The sequence below is a fragment of the Haliotis rufescens genome, unplaced genomic scaffold (genome assembly GCF_023055435.1).
Source record: "Haliotis rufescens isolate VD_foot unplaced genomic scaffold, xgHalRufe1.0.p SCAF_3, whole genome shotgun sequence".
NCBI lineage: Eukaryota > Metazoa > Mollusca > Gastropoda > Lepetellida > Haliotidae > Haliotis > Haliotis rufescens.
Window position 1 is genome coordinate 32,894,455 of NW_025964001.1, and position 21,338 is coordinate 32,915,792.

The window sequence follows — 21,338 nt, forward strand, 5'->3', positions numbered from 1 at the left end:
TCACCTCTTATATGTAAGGGAGATCTCCCGTTAGCCATTGGTTACGACAATGCGTGAAATTGTGAGACGGTAATGCATTATGGTAAAGTACATTGCACAATGTGTGACATGGCTGGTTATGTATCATCGTACATTGACGGCATAGTCCATGCCCATGCTCTCAATCATCGGCTTGTCTGTCTGATATACCCGGATGATTGCTGAGTACGGATTACAACAACGCTGACACTCAAATTGTGTTACCTGATACACTAGTGACATGACAGCCTTATGTCTTGGCTAACTTCAAATCTGAAATTTAGTCTCTTCTAAATTAAGGTTGGTTGGTTGTTTTACACTGCACTCCGCAATATTCCAGCTATATGACGGCGGTCTGTAAATAATCAAGTCTGTACCAGACAATCCAGTGATTGATATCATGAGCATCGATCCACGCAATTGGGACCTAAATTAAGGGCGAAGAAGCATCTTCCCCTACAAATCCATCAATGAGCTGAAAATAGCACCCCGGCTGTTCCCTTGTAGACTTACTGTTGTCCCGTACTGGATATAATTTTGATATTATTGCTGAAGCACATGAATGGATACTTCTCCTGTGTGGTGTTTGCCAATAACTGAAGTTGAAGGCTCCATGCCAGACCCATGCGTAGATACCCACGTTAATTTTGTAAAACTAATTCCGATGAAGTGGTGGCCACGTTTTCTTTGAAAACAAGTTTTGCTGCCGAGACACCAGTAAAGTCTGCCTCGTGCAGAGCAATGTGAAGTATTGTAAATCGAAGTGTTGTTCCTGTTAAGAGTTTGGAACAGGAAGCATTCAGTTTGTGTTTGTCCAGTGGTGTAGGGGCGTGAAGCTCTTCATTCCTGGAGATTTTGGAGTACCACAGACTGTCGTTGGCAACGACGGCCATATTGAATTTGGGCGAAAGCATGTCTTCATTCTCAAATCTAAATAAAGGAAGAAACACGGATATTTGATATCAAATAAATAAACACTGGGAACATTTGGAATATCATACATATGATTACCTGAAAACTTCTATCAGTAGAGACCAAATTTGTAAAGGTAATCACAGAATAGTTATGATTAATATATGACTACGTCCATAGTGACAGTGACTAATCTCTTTAAGGTATGCAGCAAATTTAGAGTTTTGAGATGAAAAGTTATAATTGTGTATCAAGGGTATTTCAAATGTATACGCAAAGGAAACTATCACTGTAGTGTGTCCCTATCCAGAAATAGAAAGATAATTCTTTCAAGAAACTGTTTGGTTCAACATTGGAGGTCCTGGTGAGACCGTGGTGATATAATGGGTTTATATCCAATGGGATGTATAGGACAATATGGACATAATGAAAGTAATGATGGATTTCTATAAATGATGACACTACCTTGGTGAATAAATTTATTTAATGCACTTACATTCGAGTGTATTTGTTCAGTGTTGTACGTAATGGGTGGGTGGTCTGGAAGAGTAGCCATTCTCAGTATTTACCTGGGGTTGTCAGATCAAATCTCGAAGACGCTGAATAGGAGAAAGAAACTTTCCAACCTACTCACCATTTCGTATATTTTAATCAGCTAAAAAAATGAAGTTTTATTATTCTGCTCAGTAGAACAGATCAAGGGTTAAGTTGAGCGGGAAGGCTGTGATCAAACATAACTAGGTCTCCGGTCCGGGTGACGCTAGCGGCTACAAAATAGTGTCAGTTGTTATGGAAATCTAACAAGGGGACTAGCTACCTGTGTCCTCCTTACTGTCACATCAAAGAGTGCCGCACAGGTAATGACGAGCGTCTGTTGACTTCCCCAGCGTTTAAAGGGGGACGGGGAAGGATCCCCAGCGTCCTTGTAGACACTAATTTGTGACTGAGCTTTCTGAATCAGGTGCAAATCTTTCTAGATTATGGAATTTGTTGATACAAGATTCAATTCAGTCTGAATGTTCTCTGTTAATGACGATATTTTGTGCTTTACGGTTTGCATTTAAACACAGGTGACAATTACAACAAAAGTTTCTCTCTGAGTTTCCTTTAGTGTTCTATATCATAAGAGCAAGTTTATGTGGGAGATCTTTGTAGCATTAATGCTGTTCATAAAGATCGGAGATTGTCACGCGACTGATATCTCATACCAGGAGACCCAGTAAATGAGGAAGTGAGTTTGTGTAATTTGGGACATGAAACTCGCGGAGTGGTGTGATTATGCTGGTGCAGATGTTAAAAATTCACCACACAGCACAAACACTTAAATGTTCTTCATTAGGGAAATAACTTTAGAAAAATGTCTGGTAATCGTTCGTACGCTAAGCCCAGTAATAAGCGATAATCATTCCAACAGCGGAAATAGAATATTTTGTTATTTAAATAACTAAATAACCCTACACTGCTCTGGCATGACTTTCAAATCGTGACTGTTTGTGGAATGGTTTAAAATAGAAACTGCCAAGTTGCTCCCCCAAGGGCCAATTTATGTTGAAAACGATTTTTACGTTATCTAGAATTGACGTGAATTATTGCAAACATTTATCTCAGTCTATCGACATTTTGTGTTGACACACGTGGGGCGACATCATGAATTTCGGTATTTGATAAAGATTCATTACAAACTTAATTGCTCGTGCTTCCTGGGCCCAGGGATGACACAATGGAAGATCAATTTAATGTCACTTGAATTTAGCTCAAAATTGAAATTTTATATTGGCAGTCTTAAATCGGGCATCCAATCGAAGTGTACTCAACACAGTTGCCACAATCTAAGTGGAAATTGGCAGAATACTGTTCTTGATGAGCTCTGGGCTTTTGTTAAACCTAGAAATCGCTGGCCCGGCGTTCAACAACAGCCCCTATTCAAGTGTCACAAACTCGATACCCATTCACCTTCGCAGTGCTAAAAGGGGTCCCTTCTCGAGTTGATCACGATTTTAGGGTCAATACATTTCTCGAAATTAGTCGTTAAAAAGTAGCTAATAATAGGTCGTTGAGAGCGAGTAGTTGTTCCCTCTCCAATCTTTGTTTACTTGCAAGATACTCCCTAAAGAGAGGCTCTTTTACACGGCATATTAAGAAAATAATGTTTAACATGCTTACAGAAACCAGTTGATGAATGCATGCTAGCGCTTAACTGTCAATACTCAATTGTTTTCCTCTTGTGAGGAAACGGCTTTCCAGCGGGAACCTTGCCAGCAAGACGATGACTATTAGCACGCGAAACGTTCATTTATCTATTTCATAACTTCCTGTCAAACTTGATTTGGTTACGTGAGCTGATTTGCCTGTCAAATGTAATAATACCTAACAATATAAGTGCAGTTAAGAGAGAGATGGTAGGTATTTTACGACGAAGTAAGCGTGTATGAAGCTTTAATGGATTTAGCTCCTGGAAAACTTGACTCAGAACAGTCACATTTAGGAAACCCATGTAATACATTTTTGTAATCATGTATATACGGTTTTGTTTGAAATACGGGTTTTCTGTAAAGTAATGAATGGTGTAGTGTAATGTACGTTTTGATAATTACTTTACAGCCTGAAATGAATCGATGCTCATGTGGACAGTTGTCATGATTGATGGATGAAATAACAGACTCCCATAATTACTCGATACGCTGTAGGTACATTATGACTATTATTGTGCATCCCTCGGGACACAGTATATTTTTTGTGCGTCAATTATCTACATTTGTGCGTCCCGTAAAACCCTGATTGAATATATGACGCCTCAGTCTCACTTACAGACTATAGAGTATCTATTGTATACAATAATTCCATTCCCCATGTCACAACTCTGACGTTACGAGTCTCCATAATGAGTGAGTGAGTAAGTATGGTTTTATGCCGCTTTTAACAATATTCCAGCAATATCACGACGGGGGACACCAGAAATGGGCTTCACACATTGTACCCATGTCGGAAATCAAACCCGGGTCTTCGGCTTGACGAGCGAACACTTTAACCACTAGGCTACCCGACCGCCCCCTCCTAAATAAAGAAATGATGTTATTTGAGCTGATACCCAACTTTCTTCCGGCTTTACAATGTGGCAAGGGTAGGGTCAGGTCAGGTGTCAGAGCTCTCTTGAACATACACGAACGCGCGCGCACGCTCGCACACACGCACACTACCCTGCCAATCATACAATCATATGCACTGGAATATAGTGATGCATGTTTGTATTGTTTCTTCTCGTTCTTTAGGCGACAGCGTACTGATAAAATAATTTCTGTTTCTTTGCTCCTTGCAAATGTGATTTTCAGCCGTCTCCGCTGTGCTGGATTAGATCTACGCCTTACAGTACATGTCGGCTTTATATTCAAGCAATGTTTTGGTACAAACACATGTTTTCAATTCATCAAAGACGATTTTGAAATATTTGAGTTCATGAAATAATATATTGACTTTACAAAGAAATTATTTCATCATACGCTGGGGATGTAACCAAACAGCAAATGTAAATTTTCGTTCACAACAAATGCAACATTTCCATTCTCCCAATTTCCAGACAAACCAGCCATGCCTCACACATGTCGGCTCACATACCATGTGCGCGTGCTTTCTCCCGCAGTTGGCCTGAACCGTCGTTGTGTTTCCTCTACCGAGGCACAAGGAATTATCACACATGACCTCTGTATATTTTCCTTGGAGAGATTGGAGTCCCGGGCTGATGATTTGTGTATTTATCTAGATCATATCGCATATCGGTGTTTCGCCAAGCATAAATTCTGATCTACCGCGATGCAACAAAGCGCGATGTTGCTGAGCTAGGTTTCAGTGATGTGTTGTCGAGGGAATAATCAAGAGTGACGGACAACGATATGGGTCGTTTTCCTCGAACAAATGTATCACGGTTCAAGATATTTGTTTTTGTGTTATTGGTTAATATTATATGGAGGGAAATTTTTCTTAAGTCCGCTTGCACATATATGTTATAATGAAAAATCCTATTTGAATTGCAGTGTAACTTTTGTTAATTGCAGCAGTACTGAAAGGCTATGAGATTAATGAGTATGATACATACCACTTATGAAACATCAACAATGGTAATTTGTTGTGGAAAATAAAGATGTGAGTCACATCAATAAAATAATGTTTATGAATTGATTCTTATGAAAGCTTAAACAACAATCGCGCGTTATCGATTGAAGTAGTAACGACGGTGATGATTAATTAGTACGTGATATGTATTTTGTCTCATTAAAATCAGATCTTTTACTCCGATATGATATCTCTCTCTGCGCGAAGGTATCGTACCAGAGTAACGCTGATAGGATCATTGTATATAAATGTGTTTGGTTCATGATGAATACATGTTCTTATCTGAAGGATGCCATCTTATGACCGATTGCTAACTGCAGAAAAAAATTCAAGCACTCTCTCCAGTGATTGAACAGGACTTCGAAGTCAGTAATATTATATCAGGCATTTACGGGGGTAATGACTCGATTCCAGCGGCTTGTAGTTGTATGAGACTAGTGTTTTAGAAATGTCTGTTTTCTACAACGGTGTATAAATAGAGCGAAGGTCGGTGTTTTGTTTTGTTCCCGAGTTAATCGATAAGTTTGTTTTAAACCAGCTCTCCTCAGTAAAAAAAAATCTTTAATCTTGAGATGACTGACGACAGCTGCAATTCGAAGGCGTTTTACTGCTTCAAGATCAAAACGGATTATATGAATTTTTCTCTATTCCTAGTGTTGTTCGTTTGAAAAAGAAAATATCTAGATTATATTTCGGGAGCGGTATTCAGAAAGCCAGACCAACTCATCATTTTACTTGCGACACTCAAATATTATCAGATCTGAAATTATTTAAAAAAACCTAAAACAATACTATATTATTGTAATCTATATCGACCTAAATCTGTAAAGAGCATGTCACCGGAAACATGAGTATTTATGTTGCGGCCTAGTACATCAGAATTATCAATTTAACAACCGGATATTGATGTGTAAAGCTCGCTGGGACAGTAAGTATTCATCATCTCTGCTTTACGATGCCATTTATCCTTATATACCATTCCAACCAGACGTATTAATTATGATAATGAACATTGATTAAATATGTTCTATAACAGATAATTGTAATGTCAGTCTCACGCCGAACCTTATCTGCCATGCCTTTCTCGCCAAGAAATGGCAAGCAGGGACAATGATCGCTTATGTAGCCTCCTGTACACCAGACTACTAATATGATCAAGAAAGCTTCTTTTTTTGTCTAAATGCTTGCTTTGCTAGGGTAATCCTGCCCAGTTACGCTCAGTGTGGTAGTCAGTGAAACCGCAGCCTCTGGCATAGTTCCGAATCTCCAATAAGACAAGCTTGGTGTTTACACAGCCTTATTTCCAGACGAGCTAAATTCCTTACACCTTCTTGGTAGTAATACGTGTTGTGTTATCCGGTGTGCGGCTAGATGGATTAAGTCCTAATTTATCGTGTTTGCTTGGATCGAACATATAAGTTACATGATCATGTTTACGAGATATGTGGAGAAAGTAAACGCCCGGGCTATCACCACCGTTGTACTGTAAACAATAACCGACAATCTCCCACATAAATAAAAACACTCGCAATATAATAGTGATTCAGACAGACAGACAGACAGACAGACACGCACACACACATATACATACGCGCGCGCGCGCGTGTGTGTGTGTGTGTGTTTGTCGGTTTTACACCGCACTCAGCAATATTCCAGCCATATGACGGCGGTCTGTAAATAATTGAGTTTGGACCAGACAATCCAGTGATTGACATCATGAGCATAGATCCACGCAATTGAGATCGATGACATGCATCAACCAAGTCAGCGAGCCTGACCACCCGATCCCGTTTGTCGCCTTTTACAGCAAGCATGGGTTGCTGAAGATATATTCTACCCCGTAGTTTCACGGGTCTATAGATACATGTAATAGTGTTTGTTGTTTAACGCCGCACTCGCCAATATTCAAGCTGCATGACGACAGTCTGTATTTTGTCGAGTCTGGACCAGATTAACGTCACGAGCAACGATCCTCGCAAGCGGGACATTTATGGTCACACACGTAATTTACATAGATATGCTCATTAAATAAATATATAATAAACCAAGTAACATGTGCAATTGTTGTCAGTGGTCTCTTAATGGTGACCTTATATTTGCACTTGTACCAGCCGTACATCACTGTTCAAGTTGGTACTTAAGTGTCTGCTATACACTGCAGCTTCTAAAGCAAGGAATGTCGTCCCGATCGTTAGTTCTATAGCAATAGCATGTTCCATCTCATCATGGGTAAGTCGGGAAAGCCCTGAAAGCATGCTATCCGGTTTGCTCACAGTAAACTGCTATGGGTCTCGAACGAAAATCATGATGGTGTGATGTTGGTACACCCGTATTCAAAATATTTCCTCTGTAGCCGAGACGTGAGATCAGTCCCTGCCCCACAGTGAGAAACTCGCAGTTAACCTCGGTCAACTCGCGAAACACATGTAGAAACTGACAACTCAACATCTGATCTCTTGCCGAAACGTCTGGCTAGTGAAGTTGTTATTGATGTAGGGTGGGTCATTATAGTGTGAATGCTATTTTAAAAGTACTGATATTGCGTTGTATGAAACAACACGTGACACCAGTATGCATTTTGACCACTTTTATATTAAAATCTGAAGTATCACGTGATATTGCTTGTTTATTGTTTCACGCCACTCTCAGCAATATCCCATCTTTGTGACGGTGTTCTGTAAAATATCGCGTCTGGACCAGATAAACCCGTGATTGGCGTCATGAGCAACGATCCAAGCAATTGGGATACGATAATATAATGCAATAAACCATGCCACCGAACCTGGTCATCTTGATCTATTTAGTCGCCTCTTTTGACAAGCAAATGTTGTTGGGGGCCGATACTTATACCAAGAATTCATACGGGTGTATCCTAACACTGGAATAAAACAGAAGCATGATATTATTGATATAACGTTGCTGTAACATTCTAAAAATACAAAAAAAATACGTTGGCATCTTTATCTTTTCTTTTGTGTTTAAAGAAATATTGAAAGTGTCAAACATGTCATGACTTGTGTGCATACTATTGAGATAAATGTTCATTTAACCACCCTTATATGTGAGAGAATGGTTTATCTTTAATGATATAAATTCCGAAGTGAGAAAACATTTTAATTCAGATATAGGCATCATGGTATTAGATGCTGTAGGCTAGGCGCAAGTGCAAACAACATGTCATCAAAGTCCCGATCTGTTGCTATTTCTTTATAATCATGTATATTTGCATATAGGAGGATATACAGGTCTAGCAGACTCTGTTTAGATAAGACTTGACAGGCATATGGGATGTAGTAACTGTCTCACGGCCAGATCTAAACTGTCTGTCTCTCAACGTGTCAAGTACGGCCATGTGGCCCACACGTGAAGTCTCCCGCACCCGTCAATACACCGAGATTACAATCAGATCTTCCGACTAGATCGTTGTGAATTGTGCTGTAGTTTTACTAAGTAAATAGCAGGACCTGCTTAGAAGCTCGGGGCACTCTGTGTACCTGATACCAACTGACCTGTTTCCTGACAATCGTTGATCATGGCATTTCTCAAAGTGTGCATCTGTCTTGAAATAGTATGATTGGTTTAGGAACCATTGACTGAAGGTTTGATTTGGTTAGTCGTAGCCAGTTGGGGGGACAGGGGGGGGGGGGGGGGGGGGGCAAGTGAAACCTGTACAAATATTTGCCCCCCCCCCCCCCCCCCCCCCCCCCCTACATGGAAGTTTATCAAGTATAATCAGTGTAAGTGCACATGTGTGTTGGTAAAGTAATATTGAGATTTGAGGGATGAAGCTTAAACTCCACGTGCTTGTTTCCATAAATAGTAGCACTTGAATTTGTACAAGACGTTCGAGTCCGATTTTCAATACTTTTCATCCATATTAAAAAAACTATTTATTATTGTTTATCTAACACATCCATGGCTTCAGGCTTTCCTCCAACATTACCCTGACACGCCGTGATATAATGGGAATACTGTTCAGATTGGCGTTAATCCCTCTCTCACTCTTTATTATGTGATGGAACTTGGTATGAATGTAGCTGTAGTTCCACAGCTGTAGCTGCACTGATTTTTGCATTTGCTAATCGCGGTTTTCATATTTTGTGCGGAAGGCTGGATGTAATCGAACATCTGCTTGTTTGTCATATGTTAGCAGAAGTTCATTTATGAAAGCTGAGTGGTTAAAATGAAAGAGGACTTTGTCCTATTTTTTGTTGGTCAGAGTTCACAGTATCTTGTCAATAGGTATGTTGTTGAACCTGCTTCGATCAGTGTCTTGGATTTTGTAGTTCATGTGAGGTTAGGGCAAGCTTTTTCCTAAATAAAGTCCAAAAATGATTATACTAAGTAGCGGTTTCAGGCAGGTGTATGTGAGCTACATTACATCTTTCGTTTTCGCGTCTATTGGTCCCAATATGAATTTACGTGATGATGTAACTATTGATTTTCTTCGTGTCGTCATGCCGTACGCCCACACAGATACCATCTTTGAGAATGAAATCATGATATAAGTGCGTTTAATTCAAGCAGAGGTATTAGAATTTAATCTGATTCCAGCGATGGAATTATATCCGCTGACGTCCTCGGCCTGCTTTCACCGACATCTCCGCCGGCACCTGGAGCGCACAAACATCCTCCATAAAATATTCAGTTTTAATCAGGAAGCACCAGTTCTCGGTGCATGTTTTCATTGCCTGGTAATTATCTTCTGTATGTCAAAAATTATGGTTTTTCGAATTTATTTTTCAGGTTATTGGCTTCTGTGTTCCCAAGCAACGGTATGATGGTGACAGCAACACTGCCGTTGTCATGGTTACAGAACTAGGAGAGACAATCGACCTGATCAAGCTACTACAGTTATCATGGGAAGACCGACTGAGGGTATGTTCCTGTTACATTTATAATTGCTGTATGTGTGCAGGAAGCACCCCGATATTCGGGGAGTTTGCTTGTTGAGTTGGACAAGGCTTACACTGGTTCAATATCACATCATTTACGTGAAGTTATTCATGAAAACCTTCGTTTGTAGGGTATAAATCAGGTGTTCCCATTTTAATACTGTCGTACTTCATTTTTTCATATTACGGCATTTTTAGTTTTTGATAATATATCCATATAAAAAGCACACGTTGTATTTATTTGTGACTAACTGACTCAAATCCGGACCGCCACTGGGTTAGAACGGGGTAATACTATAGCAATATAGTGATTGTCGTTGGACCAGGCGGTCAGACTCGGTTATGGTACCAAGACGTTTCTGGTTTTCAGGCCCGGAGCCGATTATTTACAGGCCGTCAGGATTCAGTTGGAACATTGCTGAGTGTAGCCTACAACAAGATTTGTCATGTATGTAGAGGTCTACACTTGTTGCATTCACAACGGCTGGCCACCCTGAAATACACATCTTCCCGAGGCAGAGTGTTAACTGACTTTAAAATTCCAGTTTTCACCTTAGCCGAAGCGTGTCCCCCGCCGTGATATTGCTGGAATATTGCTAAGCGACTTAAAACCATACTCATACTATTTCTGGGCTCGATCGTAGCGCCACCAGTGGCTATTACAAGTTGAGTCCCTTCTATGCCTCGCCTATGGACCAATCAGATTCCACCTCTCGTATCACTTGCATTTGCTTCAAACAAGACGATCTGATCGATATTCAAGATATATATTGTGATAAAAGGAGTCTTACATTGCGAAGTTCATCAAATCACGTGAGCACCTTGATTAAAAACATGAAACGATTTTGAAAAATATCTGTTGACAACGAATTAGCGGTGCAAATGCTGTGCAAATCCTGCAATCGACCGAAATCTTAATGACAGTTTACGGACCGGATTTTGATTTCGTTGCGAGATTGTGATTAGACTATACATAGACTCGTTCGTCCAGCCATAATGTAATTCCATAATACCATTCTAGTTCCGCAAGGGGGGAAACTGGACTTTTATAGTCAGTTTACTCACTTGCCTTGGGAAGATGGAAATACATGTACATGGCAACGCTGACCTTAACACACCGGAGATCTGAATGCAGTTACCCACACTTGTTTTGAGCTAATGCTTGTTCTTACCCTGTCTTAGTCATGCAGTTTGAAATATTTGGGGAGAAGTGATGTATAGTCGTTTAACAGTCTGGGATGAGTTGATATCAATGCGTGTTGCTTTTGGTAATGGTTCAGATGTACGTACAAAGTAGCTATATTTTATAAACAATACGAAAATATTCCGAGTATTTTGTTTTTTTTATTGCCGAGGGTTTTATGAAATATAAAACATTTAAATCGCCGCAGTTGAATGTATTTTGGTTCGATTAAAAAGTTACATGCTGTTCTGTAAACCGGTCTTTAGAAACGAATGTTTAGAATGGTCTTTAATTGAGGTAATCCATAAATGCAACCAACCACTTGTTCTACTATGGTGAATACGTCGGATTCTTTTCATGGACATTCAAGATCAAGCTCCGCTCTCAAAATGAAGTATATTAAGTTTAATGTTTCTGACAGACGGCATTTAGCCATGAAAGTCTGCTGTTATTCTGACACCCAAGCAAGTTTATTATCGAATCATTCTGTCTAGCATGGTAGCAGACGATCTATCATCCGGAAATTTATTTAAGGCAAGATGGCGGCCGGTGGAAATGATTGATATGCAGTGATTCTGTATCTAAAATCCATTAGATTGCACGACCTCTTTTCCTTTTCCGTGGCCAGATCTACTCTTTGATGCATCAGTCCCTTATTTTTCTATCTTGGGATTTCGATCAACTCGTCCCCAGGTACTCGACCCGTAACTCCGTCACCCAATTTCTGCTAGGTCTGAAGCAGGAAACAACATATTCAAAGAAAATGTCCTGTCATGCATTTCCATCAACCTTCGCCTTAGATGTGGACAAATTACTTGCCTAGATACTCGAGATTTGTCAACAGAGCCTTTGATAGAGACGTGATTATACAGACTCCACTGTCAAAGGGGAAATAAGGGTGACGAGACTTGCCATCTTGGAAATAATGATGGAAATTTTGGTGAAATTAAAGAGATATTCGATCTTTGATGTCGTGTTCTTTGATGTAAGAAAATGAGAGAAATTAGACTTGAGTTTTTGACAGGTAATGATGACTGCACGGAGAGCACACCGGTAGCGTATTGATGGGATCTCTTTATAGGTAGGGATATCAAAGATTTTCCATTTAGCCAGTCTAGCCTGTTTCTGCATTCACAGTACATGTATATGTATATATAGAAACAGCACAAGATTACTGTCAGCGGTCAAGAACGTGTATGCAGAGGGTTGTAGACATCAGCGGAAACCTAGTTAACGTGGACCGTTATACGAATTGTGTCAGCGGGATTCCATGTACTTCCATTATATTTTAAGAAAGATTCAAGTTTACCCTCTAATAGTTTGATGAACGCACTGACAATATAAAAAAATAACGAGAACATTCTTTTGAAAGTCTAACTTTAAAGGGGAGGTAGCTGAGGGGCCGACAGTGTGTTGGGTTTTAGGTCGGATTTGTTTGATATTCTGTTTCTTGAACTTACCTTTCACGTGTAAATAGCAACCTCCTGAATAATATACTTCAACACTTCTTGTATTATCGCCAACGACATGTTTATAACCGACGCTGTGGTCCTCAAAACGGCGTTATTCAGCGTTTTACTGTTGCTTGATCAGACGCAGTAAGTCAGGCTAAACAACGACGTCCACCATTCCTATCAACTTTTTCTTATTTGGGTAAGAAAGGATTTACGAGGGAGGAGATAACACACGATAACTATGTGTATATTTACGCTGGCGTCGCCCCTACTGGTCGTAAATCCAGGCTGAGTAGCTGGTATGGCGCTCTGCTTCGGGGCTGAATATGCCTATAAATTCACCCGTAATTACCAACATAACGGTTACGATTTTGATTCCGGTGAATATAAATCAGAGGCGCGATAAAGCCAGGAAAGCCAACATCTGTGTGACGACTATATAAACGTAATCTCCCGCCAGCTTGGGGAATAAGTCTGTTTATGCACACGATGGGCTTCTTTCAGCTACGGTGGCCTGTATGGGATAAAATCTTTTAATGCCGATGACAACGATTAGAAAAAGCAAGATAGTGTTGTGCCGAACATATGACAAGTCGATTATTTCAAAACTATATGTAAAGAAAAGACATTCGTGTGTGTGGGTGGGTGGAGAGAGAGAGAGAGTTTATCCTCAAATCGTCATGTCTACAAAGAGAAGGTCCCTCATCTTTGTTTTCCGCAGTAACTTATAAGCGGATGGGTAAACTTTATATATGACGCCGGTCTGTAAATACTCAAGTATGGAGCAGACAATCCAGTGATTGACATTATGAACATCGATCTACGCAGTTGGGATATGAGATGCATCAACCAACTCAGCGAGTCTGACCCCCCGAACCCGTTCGTCGAAACACATGACGATCATAGGCGCCTCTTGTGTTACATTGCAGGCAGGATTTTTCGGCCTTAAAAATCAATGGGCGCACTTGCTGTTGACTATGTTGAACGGTTGGAGATATACTACCGACAGAAAATAAGAGAATTAAAGATGTAATGACGATAAATGTCTGTAAAATATATTTCAACATGTGGTGTGTCCACCATGTTGGGCGATACACACACGACGCCTTGATGGCATACTGTTGATTAACTTGTGTTTGGTTGCACTTTGTATTGCCCGCCATTCCGCTTGAAGAGCTACCGTCCCACACCATGACACTGCCGCCCCCATACCGATCATGGCATACCACTCGCCGCTACGTCGCCAACAACGTTCTTTCTGCCATCCTACATGACGCAAAACCTTGATGTGTCTGTAAACATTGTTGTGCAATGAATGTAATGAGGCGATCTAACCTAGGTCTCATTGCAACCCCACCCGTTGGACAGCACTTGTCCCACAGTCAAGAAGTTACACTTTCGATTTGCCAAACATTCAGGCAGCTTGGGATGCTAACGTGGAATATGTGATACCTCTATTATCAGTATAAGAGTGCACAAGATGCCCAGAGCATGATCTACGGAGTCGTCGCCCCCATTATGATCATTGGAGTGTGGGCACCATAACGATGCTCGTGGTTTTTCATCAATGTGATAGAAGTCTACCATGTGCGTTGTGCTTTCCTCCCTCCTTATGCCAACACGCCATGTCACTGTATATGTAATACTCTTCAAAGCGACGAAAGAAAAACCCAGCTCATGCCTTATTTTCAGTATATACCTTGGAGTTTTTGATTATTTGAGTCAGGACAATTGAAGGTATCACCTTTACCTTCACTCTGTTAGAGGAAACACCCCCGGGGACGTAGGTATATCTGGTGGGCACATCGTTCAGCAAGGTGCGAGTTGTTAGCGGGCTTGCGATGACAGCTACAACACACAGGGAACAGAACATGGCTATTCTCAGGCGAGCCTTGTGCTGGGAAAACGCGGCATGTTAACTGAAAGAAGCGACGAGGAAGCGGTAACCTTATCAGTGTACGTGTGTGCAGGACCATGGGTGTAATACATAGGAAATGGAGTGCTAAGTCATTTAACAATGTTCCCCCACCACTGTTATCTGCGGAGGGCAAAAAAAATTGGGAGAAAGAAGAACTGGAAATTCCCTCAACGATCAGCTAATCCGCGATCCGTCAGCGCAGTTTCCTAATCTATTTACCAGTTCCATGTTGAACACGGGGAATCCATTCTGACGTCGTATTGGGCGTTTGAATCAACTGCAAATGGATTTCGAATAGACCGACGATGTCGTCTGCTCTGAATGGCCGTTGACTGACAGCAAGAGAGAGAACATTGTTCTCTACTCGTGTCGTCTGTTCCGCAAGGGTTGCTGGGTAATTGGCGCCTAATGAGCCGTGCATCATGCGACATTCAATTTGACATTAGCATTTGTGGAAGGGAGCTGTTTATGGGCTCGCCAAGTAGTAAAACTGAAAGACCCATTATGTGGCTGAGTCTGCTAGTCTCAGAACGGATCTAGAAGACGGATACGTCCGATGTTACTCTACTGTCCCGTCTCCCATCTTTCTTTGGTCGAGTCGTACCTTTTCGGCCGACCACGGAGAGCTGTACAAACAGGCCTGACCTTTCGCTTTCCCATTGGGATAATTTGAACACAGGCCGTAGTATTGAAAATGTTGATTTATTGTCATGTGGAGTTGTCTCCCCTGCTGGTTTGATTGACGGGCGTCCCTCACTGTCATCACGTGGCGGCCAGACAACGAGCTGCCACGGTTTACATCGCCTGTGTTAGTTTAAATGTTTATTTTTACCACGAGGGGGTTGTGAAGACAGAACAATATTATCACAGCGTCTTACAGCGAAGGCTATATTCACAAGCCTATTCCTAAAACTGCAAAGGATAAGATTACGGTCGTGAATCGTAAACATTCATATCGAAATGATATTGATAAGGGAGGTAATACAGGACGCTTGCTGTCGAGGTTTGTGAGAGAGAAAAAGATGCTCATGATGTCAGTCACGATTGTCTGGTCCAGACTCGATTATTCACAGACCGCCGTCATATAGCTGGAATGTTGCGGCGTTAAACAAACAATTGAACAGGCTCACGCTTTTTCTTGGTGAAGGGTTTGGTGGCAGGGATTGTGTAGCCACACCAAATCGGGGCGGAGCAACCGAACCGACCGTCAATATTGTGGTCAACGTTCTTCAATGTCATGTTTATGGCATTATTGCTGATGGAATATTTAAACTGGGATGAACCCTGTCTCACCCACTCACCCGCATGGTGATGAGTCGTTTCGTGTGACGGGATACAGTTGTTGTCGGTTTACAAAAAGTATCTGTTCCCGCCCATGCCTATTAGTGCAACAGTACCTGTCGCGTGCTTTGAGTGACAGATATATTTAGGCCTGTCACACCTGTCCGACAGACCTGTCATGGGTAACCATCCTTGGCTGACGTTTGATTGACAGAACAGAAGATTTTTATCTCTAACTAAGCCGGCATCATTATCGAAACCAAAGACTAATTTGTTGAGATTGGGGTGTATAGTAGCGATTAACAGATGTTGGAGATACAATTACAGATCGAATTTAATGTCAGATGTGTTAGGATATCATGTCAAAAGAGACATCAGATGAACGTATCAATATGGAACAATTTCCTTTGTGTGACATTTATCCATATATTTGCCTGAACATATCTTCTTCTATGTCAGATGTATACCAACATGGTCGTGCCTTGGCAGGAGTTCAGAAACGAAATTAACTACCCACATATTGATTTTTAAGTAACACTATCTTCTAGTACTTACATACGCTTCTTGAAACATGTCATCAACATTGTAATTTGGTATCAGCTTGCTGTGACATGTGACAGTTGACATAGGCACGTTATGAATTTTGTGAAAACCTGGTGGGCCTGTTATGAAGCTTGTAATAACCTGGTAGGCAATGACATCCGTATGCCATTCTGATTGATTATGGAGAGGGCGGGACGTCGATGATGACATGGCAAGTCCAAGACATCACGTACATGTGGGATGATGAAGTGCATGGACAGGATCACATGGTGGCCAGCGCATCTCCTCGGGCAAACAACAGCACACGTAATACATGGAGACATTGCGGTCTTTGTCGTATATGCGATGCTGTTTTACTCTTCCCAACTACCAAGTGCGGGGCGCGAGTGGTCCATAATTGAGGCGCCTGAATTCGCTGTGCGGAGAGTTGCGTCCCTCAGTCGTCCCTCAGTCGTGCCAGGAATCGCCGATCGTGGGTTCACCCCATTTATTGCTCTTGGTTTGCCAGCACCATACCCGTGTTCGTGGGTTTGTACAAGGTATTTGGTCTTCAACCTGTCACTTTAGTTTTTTTTGTTTCAACCAAATTCATCAGAAGGACACTGACGCACAGTTCGTGATGCAGCTGGAACAATTTCAAAGTGGTATTAAACCCAACCCGCACACTAAATCTCAGGGAAATGTTAAGAGTGCGTTCCAAACACTCACTACCGCAATACCCTGAAGTACTGGGGATGTTATTGTCTGTCTTGTTTTGGAAAGGAATTTGCTTTTATGTTGTTTAAGGCTTCTTTGGTTTGTTAAAACTAAAATGAACGCGCAAACGTGTGGCATTTGATCCTGATGTTGTTGCAACCAGCGAGTCTCATATGACTCTTATACCGACTCTTTCTTACGTTCCTCGGGGACGTCAACACATCATTTTTTTATTCGCAGTATTTCTGCAATTTCTTATGTCAACGTGTTCAATTTTTTATTAAGCCCATCGACACCATTATTACATGTCTGCTAAGGCTTCTTCGTTATTATGAACTAATTTACGACATCTTAACCCCACTTCTGACACCAAAAATGCCAGCACTTCACCACGCACCAGAACAAGTTTTGCCTCAAACGTACTTGAAGTATACTAGACTTGGGCCCAGTCTGCCCTGGTCACACTGACAATGACGTAACTGCCGGTGCCATGAGACGTGTGATGTAATTAGTCCCTCTCGCCCCCCGATGTCAGTAACGCCGGGGGAGCAGATTATTATGTTGTAATTGGGAGGAGAGAAATAATTGAATCAGAACTCGGGCCTGAGGTCCCCCGAGGCAAAGCTTGGCGAGTCGTGGCTGGGAGCTAGACTATGTAAGATTGTTTGTATGGAGAGACCTTATCATCGGAAGTAATTACGATGTGTCTTATATGTGAACTCAATGGGAAATGTTGATTTGCCCAGATTTGCCCGGGTTATTCTTGGTGACCTTGTTTGTCTGCTACATTCGCGTTAGTGTTGGGCTTACTGAATTCTGTTGGCGGAAACATATTTTAAATTTTCACTGATAATATCTTATGGTTTGGTGGCGATTAGGAACATTTTTTATCACGTATAATTAATCATACATATCTATATAATTATCATACATGTAAGAGACATGTTCGTCTTTTAGGCGGGACAGATACATGTGTGATCAAGGGAGTTTTCTTCAAGGACTTTTAGAAACCCATTAGGCGGTTTTATATTTGTTTAAAAGGAAATTTGCTTTTGGGGTCAGCTTTTTGTTACTGCATGGTTCTTTAAGTCTAACATACAATTTATAAGAATCTAGAATTCACTGATACAGGAAAGAAGCAACAGCTTCGCTGAAACTGATACATTGATTTCCTGGCCTTGTCAAGATTTCAAGTTTCTTCAAAATCATTTGCCCGAGAAATTGCCATTCAAGATTGTAAGATGATTTAAAGTCAGCCGACTTGATAAAATTATAGGGTGTGAATGGGTTTGACGAGCAGACTGGACTCGTGTTGCCATTTCGATTTAGTGGACATGTCCTCGAGCTGTTTGTTGCCTTTGCGTGCTCACTACAACCCGTCAGTGCGTGGAGCTTAGATATTGACTTGCATGCTGGGCGCCAGACAAAGCTGAAGAGTAGAAAATGAACGAGAAAGGCTCGATTTTGTAGCTTAATGTCCGTTTTCATTGGTAATGGGGCCCCGTCGCCCCAGCTTTGTCTTGGACGAAGATAAGGTTTCCTACTTAACAAAGAGTCCTGCGCTCAAGTTTCAGGTTCACCACGACATTTTGAGACCTTCAGCTCCCTCGTCGCCGGCCATGGTTTTTGAGGGTGTCAAAGATGTTTGTGAACTGCAATTTGGATCGTGACTCATTCACGTGAGCGTTTAAAACCACTAAAAAAGCAGGAAACAGCTCCTCTGATGTCGTCCAGCCCTCTCTGTCAATGTCGAAAGACGGCCATTTTGATATGGGGCAATGCGCATGACACGTCACGTGATAAAGTTTGATTAATCAACGGCGTACATACGAGCCGACATGTGGTTTATGAGACGTGATCACCTTTCTAAGTAGCACAATCCCTCTCTCTTTGTTAAGTTACAGGTGGCGCCAAATTCGAATTTGATCCTATTCATACTGACAGGTTTCCAGTTTCACCGATGAAGTGTGAAGGAGCAGTTTCGCCTCAGCTAATTAGCAGTTTTGCGTTAACAATGTACCGGTATGGCAAGCTCACGCAGTTCGTTTCATAACATATTTGTGTCTGAAATAGCAAATGGTTTGCACTAAATTGTAGGTCTTAAGATTAACATGCACTTTTGCTCGCAATATCTCACCAGCAATTGGCGACCCAACTATATTTCGAAGGAATTCATTCAATGTGACGGCTCGTACCCATTGTTTATGATGGCATTGATGAAATTTTCACTCGTTCGAGATTCCCGATTTCCAATCGTACACCATGAACATTTTGAGCTATTCAAATGTGATGAATCAGAAATAACGTTGACAATCAAATACGTTTTTACCCCGATGCGTCAAGATTTGAGGACACCCCCACTGTAGCACCAGGGGAACGGTTTAGTCAGCCGATCAACGTAGAGGGGCTTCTAATTTCTCGGTACAATGAGCGAAGCATTCACACATGCATCTTTGATTTCTGCAGCTCGAACGAAGCCAATCAGTATGTTCGGAATGTAAACGATAAATGAGACGCCATATTATTTTGTTGTGGATATTTTATCCTCCCCTGTGTTCACATCCAACAGTGAATACCTTCGTAGAAATATTTGTGTTGTGTGTGGGTTTTCGTTTGTTATTTGAAATGTCAGAATCGAGGTGGTAAAGAAATGAAACCGACTACTTTTAGAAAGCTGACAGCTTATTGGGTCACCATGCCTCTTCATTTATATTGGTTGGTCAGTGTTCGCCTGACGCGACCTTCGCTGGAGGTGTCATCTGATCTTGACGCAGAGGTGTCGTATTGGAGTAAAAAGACCGATTTTAATCAGATTGTAACTTTGGCAAAACGATCAGGACCCTGTACCCCATGCTTGTCGTAGGAACTTACTAATGAGGCCATGTTTGTAAGTGTTAATTCGCAGCCCCATGAAAGAGAACTTCTTTAAATTCTCGTTGGAATTTGATAGCCGTCGCCGCCGGTCGTGTTTCTAATGACTACTACACAAAGACAGTTGACATTCTTCCATATGTCCCTTGGGGATTCTTTTGCACATGTCATGAAAAGGTCAAGGTCACGAAATAGAAAAAAGTCACATCGGAGGCTTGTTGTCTACACGTTTTCAAAAGGTATTTATGCGTCATTAAACTTGGTATATACCTTCTATAGAATAAGGCCCTGTATAGGTCAACGAAGGTCAACGGTCAAGGTCGGTGTCCAGCTTTTTATGAAATATGGTTCTGTCCTTGTGAGGTTTCTGAGGCATGGGTACCTCTACAGGCACGAAACTTGGACTTACATATTGACTATGAAATCTTATATTACATTTTTACACTACTCTTCTCTCTAAAATTAAAACAACTAATTTTCTTGATGCTGATGTGGAATAGAGCTAGCTAGAGCTGGCGAGACTTGCTATTGTATACATGTATAGATTGTTGTTGTTTTTATAAAATAAATAACTTCTACAGTCATGGTGCAGGACTAGCACGAAACAGTTTGTGCATACATGGGTCTTTACAAAATGTAACAAAGGTAATTTCTATCAAAGGTCAAGGTCATCTTTGTGGTTATTATTATTGTCAGTTACTGTTGCATTTTTACTTGTACAATTGTTGGATCTTGATAGGTTGTTTTCATAAATGTCAATTTCGGGAAGTGATGTTTTTGGACTGTCAGTACATGGTGGAACATTAAGACTTTACACTTGGGGTAATAGCGGTGACGGAACTGCTTCGATATTTCCTGGTAAATGCTAACACCTCTAGTTATTTTTTAAGTTTACATACTCATACGTATGTATTTGTTCACTGTTCAGTTTGATCAGTGATTTCTGTGTAAGCGGAAACAGCGCCACTGTGACCAATCAGTATAAATAAGGTGTGCTTCATTTGAAATGTACTCGCAAGAATGTCGTCTGGCAAAGTCTGCATGGCGCCGAGTGAAGTGCGATCTAGCGATGGTCCATGCTTATTCAGCCATGTAGTTCTTGTTTTGTCTCACTATTGCTGAGGATTGCTATGAGGTTTATTTGACTGGTTTTCATTTCATTCAAGAGGCCCATTACGTTAATCCTATATTTCATGTGGGTATTTTCCCCTCGTCTTACACATACCAGAGACTGTTTGTTTCCGATCATCTTAGATAATACTGCCACCTTGGGGCATAAACAGCTGATAGTGACGTGACAGGCGCGAGGCGCCCTGCATAAACAAATCACCCTCGCGCTAACCAGACGCCATCAAGACATTGGGGTTCCCCAGGGTGGAGAAACTTCAGAAACACAAGCAAGAGAAATGGGAGACCCTTAACTGGTTCTTTCCTGTTGATATGCGTAGCGATTAATGGGT

The 21,338-nt window shown here is 41.3% G+C and overlaps 1 protein-coding gene across 8 annotated transcripts in view; it reads left to right on the forward strand.

The window, feature by feature from the left end:
- LOC124120165 (extracellular tyrosine-protein kinase PKDCC-like) overlaps positions 1 to 21,338 on the forward strand; it is a 60,104-nt gene that overhangs the window by 29,350 nt on the left and 9,416 nt on the right. For all 8 annotated transcript variants that reach the window (XM_046482902.2, XM_046482961.2, XM_046482944.2 and 5 more), the window contains exon 3: positions 9,784 to 9,915. In XM_046482902.2, coding sequence (XP_046338858.2) covers positions 9,784 to 9,915 — 132 coding nt within the window. The remainder of the gene's footprint in view (positions 1 to 9,783; positions 9,916 to 21,338) is intronic.